General features: G+C 35.8%; 1 protein-coding gene across 4 annotated transcripts in view; it reads right to left on the bottom strand.

The window, feature by feature from the left end:
* Nucleotides 1–888: 888 nt before the first annotated feature.
* Nucleotides 889–11301, bottom strand: part of HEATR5B (HEAT repeat containing 5B) — a 48360-nt gene continuing 37947 nt past the window's right edge. For all 4 annotated transcript variants that reach the window (XM_026669338.2, XM_026669336.2, XM_026669337.2 and 1 more), the window contains 8 exons: nucleotides 9478–9735; nucleotides 8667–8794; nucleotides 7802–7946; nucleotides 6487–6756; nucleotides 4280–4504; nucleotides 3547–3698; nucleotides 2443–2656; nucleotides 889–1474 (listed from right to left, as the gene is read on the bottom strand). In XM_026669338.2, coding sequence (XP_026525123.1) covers nucleotides 1170–1474; nucleotides 2443–2656; nucleotides 3547–3698; nucleotides 4280–4504; nucleotides 6487–6756; nucleotides 7802–7946; nucleotides 8667–8794; nucleotides 9478–9735 — 1697 coding nt within the window. In that variant the 3' untranslated portion in view covers nucleotides 889–1169. The remainder of the gene's footprint in view (nucleotides 1475–2442; nucleotides 2657–3546; nucleotides 3699–4279; nucleotides 4505–6486; nucleotides 6757–7801; nucleotides 7947–8666; nucleotides 8795–9477; nucleotides 9736–11301) is intronic.

Below are 11301 nucleotides of genomic sequence, written 5' to 3'. Positions count from 1 at the left end.
AGAGCCTCACAAACCAGACTGTTCTTAACCCCTGCATGAAAAGTCTTTTAAGGAGAAAATTAAATTGGAGAATGCTCAGACTATGAGCATTGTGTTGATAAAGTCTGAATATGTACAGTCTTCAACTTAAAGACCATGCTCTAATATCAGAGTAAAATGAACCATCAGATCATGCTCTCCAATGAAGGCATTTCTATTTGCTGAATTGTTTTTAGACATAGAAATATGCTTCACAGTTCAAGTGCATCTACAAAATAAGTAGAGTAGATATCTTCTTTATCATTCAATGCAGACTATTTTGTTTATGCCTATACGTGGCAAAAACCCATTCAAAAGTATCTCTTGGTTTATTACAAAATAGTACCCACTCCATACTTTATGAAGAAGATACAATTCAAAGAGAAATTGAATGGTATTCTGTTATAACAAAAATTTTAACCAAAGGGGGTGGGGCAAATGAGAAGGATTTAGCCATAATTTAATGGCGCTGCCCTACAAATTATTTTTAAGTCTGAGAGAAAATGTTTGTACACTAGAAGAACTGGATTGTCGTCTCTTCTCCAAATGTAAGCAATGTTTTAGTAAATGATCCTGTACTTTGGGAATCTTTATCTTTAATAACTAGATGCACAAAGGGAATACATTTAGGTGCTTCATTTATAGCTGGATAAGAGGTAGTAGATGCTACTGGAGAACCATATGCAAGACTGTATATTTTACTATTTTTAAATTCCACCTCAAATTGCTTTCACTGAGACAACCGATATACTGCTATTGCTCCTTTTTAAAATGCTGTATAGGGAAGCAGTGTAGTTCACAAGATTCCACAGATAGTGCCTATGGAAAATATATACCCAACTTTCAGAATTAACGAGAACTCAACATTCTAAAAAGAAAGACAAAGACTACATAAAATACATTGTTAAATGAGACAGTTTAACACAACCTCAGGTGGTCAGCTTACTCCATTTCATAAAAATCTATATACATCCAGATATCACATCTTTTTGCAATGCGCAGATTTCAAACCGTTAATGCAACAATCCCCTAGAAACATACATTGCTAATGCAGAGCCTGTTGACAAACAATGAGAAATAGAGTATGAGATATACAGCAGCACAGAAGGAATGATGTATTTCTTGATGTTTTATGATTGTTCCAACAAGAATCAGAAAAAGCTAGTTTTAAGTTTAATTGTTGGCGTGGAATGTACTGTGGGTGGTGGTTGCCTGGCAGCTGCCTTTGCTTTGCTTGCCTGACTTGCTCGTACTGCAGTTTCCAGTCGTGCTTTCAGTTCAGGAGCTGCTCCCATTACTGTCTTAAATGCAAGAGGATAAAGGGGTCCAATGCGGGTGAGATCCTGGAGAGCAAATTCATGAAGTTCTTTTGATACCAGGGATGCAGAAGAGAAGGCATTTTCATTCAGTAAATAAGATATGAGTGTAGGGACAAGAAGAGCAAGCAATTGTACTCCTGAGGGGGGGGAAAAGAAATCAGTTAAACTAATTAAAATTCAAGAGTGACAATGTAGGATATCTTCAGCATGTTGATATATTACTGTTAGAAAATAAACATCTCCAAAATAATGACAATACATTTCTTCTTGATAATATTTAAAAATGCCCAGTGGTAGAGAACAGAACAACTATTTTTAGGGCCTTCACATCATTCAGTAATGTGCTCAGTTCTAGTCTAGAAAATATTTCTCTAAAATGCTTGGTTACCATGGAGATATTTATAGAATAAAACTACATTTAGCAATATACTGAAGAGGAGGTGACTTTTATAGATATGCTATTTGAATCTGTCACATGGATAAGAGAATTAGAATATCATAACCTCATATCTCAGATCGGTTGCCACAGAGAGATGTTTTCTCAAGAATGCGGAGAGGCTCTCTTCAGTATATATGTATATATATGCCTAGTTGTCTCATGCATTTGAAGACAAATACACCTATTTAAATGAGAAGGGTATATCCACCCATCTAACTACATTTCCATAGCAGGATGATAATTTGTAAACATGATAACTTTTACATAGAAATTATTTATTAGAAATTCTAGGTTTTAGGGCAATATACTGCAAACTAGAATCTTTTTTGGGTTTTTTGCTGATTAGATTAATAGGTATCCTTAAAATCCAAAGGACATTGTTTTTCCTCAAATAGCTCACAGAGCAGATGCTAAGCGTTAGAATGATCTAGCTCCAGTTAACTGTTTCCCAGAATTTTAATTGCTCTAGATGGCTCCAGTCAGAATATTGCACAATATACTTGGAATATCACTGCCTCGAATTTAGGAAAGAGAGGTTAAGTGCTGCACTTAACCAAATGTGTGATACAATGTGAAATATATTTAATCCATTGTTTCCAAGAACGCTTCAAGCTTTTACTGCATGCTAACAAGACAAGTATGGTAATTCACAATCAAGGTACTTACTATTCTGCTCTTCACCGAGAGCAACCAGTGTTTCAAGAACTTTAATTCCCTCTTGGATTGCTAAGAGTTCTGTTTTGTTGTTTGGACGGTTTTTCTCCACACCTTTCAGTTTCTCAACCATTATTGGTGCCAGGGAATGTATATATGGGGTAGAGAGAGCACGGTTTGTATGTTGAAATATAGAAAGTAGAAGATGGTAACATTTGGCTTGAACCTAACCGCAATATATAAATATAGATGTGTTAGTAAGAATTTGCCATAAAATATCACACTCAGGTAATGTTAAAAGAAAAAAGGCAAATAAAATTGTAACAATGGACCCACATTTATTATCTAACTTGCAAACCTTTCCATTATGAAAGCTTTTCTTTAGCTTATCTTTCTGTGGGTCAAAAATTACATACTTCATTCATGACACATACAAGTCTAATCTCATTGGATTCAATGAAATGCTTTTTTAAAAGCCTAACTAGTCATAGTAAAAAGGATTTTTGGAGAGGTCACATAGTATTCAGCCTATAAATACAGTCTATAAATAATATAAATACACATTCTCATCTAAAGCATTCTATCCAATATGATCCTTTTTCAACAACATTAACATTAATGTCGCAATGGATACAGAAGTTTTTCTCAGATAAACAGGGTTGTCATTTTTTAAAAAAATTCTAATCCTCCAGTATCTAATTTTATTAAATTATAAAAAATAAAATTCAGTTTTAATTTTTAGGGTAAGTATGTCAAGTTAACGAAGCATACACCAGAAATCTTTATTTTTTTAAGTTGCTTTGTTGTATTGTTTTATTTTATTTTATTCTAAAATAAAATTATTCTAGGCAGAAGCTAGACCATGCATCAGAGCTTCAAAAACAAATACGGGTGCCTTCTGAAACTAAAAGGGTCCAATATTAGCATCTATTAGAACCTGTTAGTTCCAGAAGGAACCTGTATTTGTTTTTGAAAACTGATCAAATCCTGTAGGTCCTTTGGGAAGCTGCTGCAAAGAACTCAAGGCCAGAGAACAATCTGATCATGATATGGTACTGACAATAACATATATGTAAAATAATATATAAATGGATAAAAGCTAAATGACTTACTCACCCAAGGATCAGATGAATTCAATGCTGTTTTAAATCTGTTAATGCAGCCATTTTGCAATGCTTGAACTCCAATTATTTCAGTGCTTGCAGACCAAAGGAAGAGCGTAATTGCAGTAAGCATACTTACTTCATCTAAAGTAGGCTTGGAGGCTTCTGGGGGGGGGGAAAAACCAAAAAGATGCTGAAAACTTATACCAAATAGAGTTTGGAACAGGGAAATATAACTGCTATTTTCAAAAATGAAGATGTTGATAAATATGCAATGTTCCTAATTTCAAAAATAACAATCTTTTAAGGATTCTATCCTTAAAATCTATCCAAATATATATTTTATGATTAAATAATAATGGTATAATGAAAATGAAAGTGGTCCTAAGACAGTAAGAACATATTTTGTTAACTTTGTGAAAAAACAGCTTTGAGTGAATTGAACAATATGAATTTTTAAAAGTGACATTCTACAATACTTGCTGAATTTGATTAATCACTCTCGCCTAATGAAATGCAGAATTTCATATACATGTGAATTCCTTCAGCATATATGGCAAAATAAATACTCTAGGCATTAAGGAAGATTCTGAACTCTGTTCCATCAAAAACTGTGAATACAATACTATTTGCCTTGATTTCCATACTTTTTTCTATAAATCTAAAACATGTGGTATAGTGACATAATTGTAGCAGATTCATTTCCTAATGCAAACCACTAGCTCTAGTGATAGCATGAAAATTACCTGGCTGAGAGTATTCCAAGATTGAGGCTAGGGTGCTGCGGATAAGATTTGTCCACTGTTTATGAATATTCTCATTCATGGTCATTGGAAGGGTTACTATATTTTTCAGTCCCTGAAGTGCTGCACTGACTGGTGGTAGGACCTGATTTCCCACAGTTTTTACAGCAGTATCTTTCAACACTTGTATTATTAGGAAGAGGATAGTGGGCAATATAGTCATAGATCCTAAAACATAAACATAAACCAGATACTTTCAGAATGCGTAAGAGGTATGATCAATGCCAGAAGCAAAGTATTCATGAGTAACTACCGTACTGGGCTCTTTTGGTGAAAATTTTCATTCATTCATTCAATTTGTCTGATTACCCATCTCATCTAAGTGACTCTGGGCAGATCACAACAGGTAAACAACACTCGAACAACCCAGCAAAACAAGTTAACAAAACCAATATGCAAATATATAAAAACCATAATCAATCAAAATCATGATCAGGGGCAGAATTTATTGTCATCAGCTCAACACAGCCATTGCAAACACTCGCCATTATTGCCATGTTTCCAGACATGGCAGTAGAACCATGTCTTCAGGGTATTCCTAAAGGTGGGTTGGAGGGAGAGAGGGGGAATTAGGGCCCATTGTCTGGGGCAATGATGGTCCACAGGTCCTTTTTATCATGGCATAAAAAGCTTTCTTCCTGGATCCTGTCAATTGAAACTTTTTTCATGAAGGGGACCTGTAACATGCCTCTCCTGATAGCGGGTAGATGTTACTGGGGAGAGGCAGCCTCTCAAATTACCTGGTTCAATGCCACAGAGCCGAGGTCACCAACCCTGGGCCGTGGCCTGTTCAAATATGTGCATGCAGCTCCATTGGTGCACACAGTAAGCAAGTGCACAAGCATGTGCGTGCAGCTCCATTTGGTGCGTGATAGGCACACATACCAGCCGCTTGAACAAATGGAGTTGTGTGCGCTTGCCCACCACTCACATGGAATTATCATCCTCTCTCCCCCCCCCTCAGTCCACAAAACCAGAAAAGCTGGAGACTGCTGACATATAGGGCTTTATAGGTCACAATCATCATCTTGAACTGAACTGTAGCTGGAGAGCAGAGGTATAACATGCACTGATTGAGAAAGACATATAACTTCATGTTGATGCATTCTGTACCAGCTACAGATTCCAAATGCTCTCCAAGGGCATCCCCATGTAAAGCACATTACAGTAATCCATTCAATTCTTTCAAGTGACCAGGGCATGAGTGACTGTAAAGGTCCAGGAATAGGCACAACTGGCATACAATATGGAATTGTATAAAGGCTCTGGCATAGCTGCCATCTGCTCTTTTCAAGCAAGAGATGTGGCTCCAGGAGAACCTCCATATTGTACACCGAGTCTGTTTGAGGCAGTGCCACCCTATCCAGTATGATTTCAAAGGTGCATTGATACATTTGTTAGCAACTCTTTAAAGAAATTAAATCTTTTGTCTGAGATTATGCAAGAATGCTGGAAAGATGTGTTTGATTTAGGGAGGTGCTAACTAAATGATTATGCACGCACTTACACAGACCAATTCAGATAATTGATTAGTCCTATTAAATATTAACCAACAAGGAAATACAGGAAAGTGGACACATGGCAAAAAATGTACATAAAAGATATGTCATGGAAAAGTAGTAGGAGGAAGTGAATGTGGTTAATGTCCCCTTTTTAAGGTGTAACAAATATTGTCCTAAAGAAAAGGAAATGCCAGAACTGAAATGAAGGAATTTAGGACTCTTAAAAAAGAAAAGACAAACTTAAGCCTACTCAAATGTCTCAAAGGCCCATAGAATAAGAATAAATATCAAGGGTTTTCAATTCAATGTATAGAATATGAAGGATGTGTATTTGTGTTTATTTTCATAGTCATAATGTACACTGAAGATGATATTTAATTTCGTTGTACAAGGTGCAGTGACAATAAACTAAACTAAACTAAAACGCATCTTAAAATCGGTTTTAGATTTTTATGCTTGTTTTTGTCCACTCTATCACCAAGCAACGTTCTGTCCATTATTAAGTGTCATACGCAGCACCACTTCCTGAACTCCCGCTGCCTCCTTAAATACTCTACATGCACTTTGTTTTGTTTAAATGTGGGGTTTTTTAAATTAACATTTTGTGGAACCCACTGATTAAATTTTAAGAAAGATCTATTATACTACCAGCTGGGGAACAAAGAGTGGGTAGATCAGACAGGATGGCAATGGTGGCAGCCACGAGACGAGCACTTTCTTCTGGGAGCTGGATTTTGCTGAAAGAATGACTTGGAGAATCTGACATTTTTGTGCTCAAATGTGGCATGTGTCGCACAAGGATAAACATTAGCAGTTCCATAGCAGCAAATACAAGAGATTTTCCTGGCACAAGACCACCGCTGTCTCCTCCTTCACCCAGCCCACAGCTACCGTCTTTTTCTTTCGCATCTTCTTCATCTAAGAAAGACAAAAAAAATGGAGTAATAATATAGTAATATGAAATTCATGGCAGACATTTTAGAAAATGCTACCAAATGTACATGTTAAAACCTTAAGTTTAAATGAAGCAATCAACTGAAACTCATTAGTAGTCAAAAGCTTACAGATTGCATTTGTTTTCTATTTTTTTATAGAAACTACTAAAATCAGGATGAGATATCACAGAAGTTTATGCTACTATGGAAATTAAAAAATGAGATGGTATGAATACATTCCCTTTTAAATCAGTAAGAGATAAACACTGCAAGACCCCACCTTTTTTTTCTTTGCTTCTATCATAAATTGCATCAATGCATATCACATTATTCCATTAAGAAAAGCTTTTTATTCTTATTTCCCCTGCAAGTTAAAAAAACAAGCAAATAACGAAAAAAATATACACAAACCTGCACATACAAAGTTAAATGTGACAGATTTATTTTCTGACAAAAAGGACAATAAAAATGTTTTCAACATTTTCAACTGTTTTTCTTATATTTTACATAGTAATTCACCTCATACCGATGAAGTTAAACACATATAGGATACAAAAATCATGAGAGGACATCAAATCTTCTCATGAACAACTTCCCTTAGAATTCCAAATAAACAGTCAGGCTTATAACTTGGCAGTGATCTGGGTTTGTTTTTCAACTTTCTTACTTTCTACTCTTTTCTCTTAATTTATTTTAAATTTGAACTTATGTATAGATGCTATTAAATCTATATTTTAATTAGCTGACATACACAAGTCCAAATAAATTTAAAACGTCATACATGACATATTGCAGCTTTTCAGAGTAAAAAGTATTTTATTAAATATATTTCTTTTTAATCCTGCAAATGTACCTGGACGTATTTTAAATATTTTGTAAATTCAAAAATGAACATCCAGGACCACTGCAGACATTGGTCAGTTAAGCCAATAAGGTCAGTTAAGCCAAGAAGACAGTTTTATATAGCCTGTCTCATTATTTCTCTAATCTGGACATCTGTAACATGAAAAACAACAAGTATTTCTTACTCAATGTATTTCTTTTTTCTTGTAAATGATCTTGAGCAGCTCTTATAATCTGTTGCACAACTTCTGTAACTAGGAGTTGAACTGAAGGAGGATTGCAGGTCAACAAGAGTCGATGGAGCACACTCAAAAGTTCGACACCAAGTAGCTTAAAAAATTAATTGTAAGCAGAGCTTCAAAAATGATGTTTTCAATATTCTTTTCCATTTTTTAAAATACATTTGTATTCATTTATCAAAGTATAAAATACAAAGAGAAATTTAAAAAAGTAATAAAAAACTGGGGGGAAGAAAAAAGAAAATATCGAATAAAGAGGGAAAAAGAAATAAAAAGGCATTGACTTCCAACTCTCTTTAGCATAGTAAAAGATAACAATATTACAACTTCAACGTTTTACTTTTATACAACATTATATACTAGCCATTTCGGTAGCAACAAGCCTATCTAATCAGCAAAACAAAATTAAAATTTCAATTTTTTTTCCATTGCAAACACAAATCTGGATGCACCTTCCAAATGGAAACAAATATATTATCTGCTTTGGATAAAAGAATCAAGTGAACCACCTCTGCTTCTCCTTGCTGTGGGGAATAATATATGCGTTGATTTACTCATTTATCTTTAACCATTACTTTTCATTGGTTTTCTTTTAATGTCTTGGTTAGCATTTAATTGTTGGAGGTCCAAAATAATGACTTATTTGATTACATTTTTTTTTCTTAATAGCTATTAATAAGAACAATAAGGGAAGACATCCACTAAGCGTTTCCAGTCCATGAAAATTACATTTTCCTTTAATTTCATTTTCAAATAATCTGTTCAATTTTCTGCATGCTTAATGGACTATAATCATTTGTCTGCCACATACCTGATCTTCTGCAATATGGGTTCTAGCACAAGAGGAATCAAGTAAAGTGTGCACTGCTTGCAAGCAGGACATGACATGTTCAACAGGCTCTTCTGGTCGAGGAGAACATAGAAACTGTATGCTAACACCTGGGGAGAAAATTACTTTAAGTTTATAAGGAGTGAAATAGTATTTTTTGCAGATTTTAAGGCATAGATGAAGTACAGGTCCTAATAGTTTTTACATGCAGAAGCTGTATATTAAATGTTGAGTTTTTAGTTTCAGCAAGACAGTGTTGCATACTATAAAGAAAGCTCTGGGTATTTTTGAAGCTAGAATGGTTCTGTTCTAGTACTGCCATAAACCTAAAAATAACAATCCTGTTATTTGGTAATGTGTGATAAAACAACGGATACACTACAGGTAGTCCTCAACTCACAACAGTTCACTTAGTGACTGTTTGAAGTTGCAACAATGCTGAAAAAAGTTATTTAGGATCGTTGTTCACATTTATAACCGTTGCAGCATCCCCATGGTCATGTGATTTACATTTGGATGCTTGACAACTGACTCACATGTACGACAGTTTGCAGTGTCCCTGGGTCATGTGATTACATTTTGCGACCTTCTGACAAGTAAAGTCAATGAGGAAAACCAGCTTCACTTCACAACTGAGTTCCTAATTCAACAACTGCAGTAATTCACTTAACAACTGTGGCAAGATAAGTCATAAAATGGGGTAAAACTCACTCAACACATTTCTCACCTAGCAACATAAATTTTGGGCTCAATTGTGATCGTAAGACTTCTGTAATAGACTGAAAAGCATTACCTAAAATCAAATGCATTCTATCTTTATTTATTTCTTGCAAAGTTTTGGTGGAAGGTGGCGTTTCTGACGCTGGGTTTAACATAATGGGTGTGGCATGCTTTTGTGGAGGTGTTGCTGCTGAGGCATCTTCTGTTGTTTCACAGGCATTAAACCCTGTACTGTTTAGCCATAGTGCAACTGCATGTAAAATTGGGGTCCATGAATTCCGATAATGCAGTCTAGCTGTATCAATAGTCTCAGGAGTGTAAAATGCTCCCCCTGTAAAAAGAATCATAATGCATTTTAATAAGGGATAGAGACAATTTCAATTATAGTATAATTTTAATACATGTTTGTAATATATCACTCAAGACACAGAGGCACCTGATCCCTCGTCTGGATTTAGAAGACAAACAAAGCTGGACCGCCTTGGTTCTAGGATGGGAGATAGTTTATATATATAGGCTTATAAGCTAACATGAGCTATCAAAAAAATACCTTGGAAGGCAGCAGTGGAAAATCACTACAGTATCACGCTGTTCTCAAAAACCTACACAGTTCTGTTGACTCATGCCAAAGTCAAGGGGATCTTTACAATACAGGTGGGTTTCCCCTCCTGCATGGTTCACACACCCACTTTAGATAATTGGGGATTTCAGCATATGTGTAAATATTTTCACTGAGTCAGTCCAGATACAAAGTTCCTAACAGCTTTTGTGTGGCAGCTTTCTCCTCAAAAGTATCTTGCTTGGTTTGTAATAGAGTGTCTCGCCTTTTCACACCATGTGGCTCATGCTGGCTTGTGTAGCTCTGTCACAATCTCAATCCATTATTAGAAGCTGGCTCTCCAGTTTCCTCAAAGTGACCCTGGACAGCACCAGGGTCCAACAGTGTTAACTGCGAGCCATTTACAAACGGTACTACTAGCATTCAGTGGAGCCTGGATTGTGCCAATGGCTGCAACTGTTGCCTGCAGGCTGATGGCGCCAAATTCTCAATTGCAACAGTGGATGATTGTTCACAGACCTCTCAAGCTTGCTCTGACTGCTAAGTAGTTTGCGAGCAACCAGCAGAAAAATCAAGCAGCCCCTTTACTGAGATTGTGAAAGACCAATTTGGAATGAAGAAACTGGGATGAGCCATGAGGCACAAATGAGGGTCAATGAGCAGTCCCAAGGAATAAGGCTAAGCACCATAAAAAAGCCAGACAAAGCCCCACAACCTAGCAAGTTCCACTGTGGCTAAGCAAGGCAAAAAAAGAAGCAAATTCAAGTACATTACAAAAACAAGTGCTGTGAGAAGTCTTGTGGCAAGAAGTGGCTGATCAAAGGCTCTAATTAAGTAATGGCTTGATATCCAGATATCCATCCTTTACATTGGAACAGAACCTTTGTAAATGTAAGCATTTTGGGTGGCTACTAATACATGTGGGGACATTAGTGATATAACACAAATAGCTGTAGCTTATATAAAGACAGGATTCATGACATGGCTGCTTAATATGATTCCAGTATATCATAATGATTGTCAAATTATCAGAAACATTGAACTATTGGTATCACTTATGTTTACCAAACTGCTTCATGCATGAGGACTTGAAGATTAAGACATGACTAAAATGAATTTCAAAGCACTATACTTAAAAGGGAGATGATATAAATATACTGCTGATACATGCAAGTGCTAAGTAACTAACTCATAAATGGCAGTTTAGAAGGAATTAGGAACGATATTTTTGCTGCACCTTCCTTCTCTGCCCAAATCAGTGGTGGGATTCAACCGGTGTTATTACCGGTTTGGTAACTATGTTTTGTGTTTGCTTGCAAGCGCTGCGCACACATGTAA

The sequence above is a fragment of the Notechis scutatus genome, chromosome 1 (genome assembly GCF_049901735.1).
Source record: "Notechis scutatus isolate UNSWTSFEM ecotype Mainland chromosome 1, rNotScu1.2, whole genome shotgun sequence".
NCBI classification, from domain to species: domain Eukaryota; kingdom Metazoa; phylum Chordata; class Lepidosauria; order Squamata; family Elapidae; genus Notechis; species Notechis scutatus.
The sequence above is the reverse complement of the archived record's forward strand: the minus strand, read 5'-3'. Positions and strand labels throughout refer to the sequence as shown.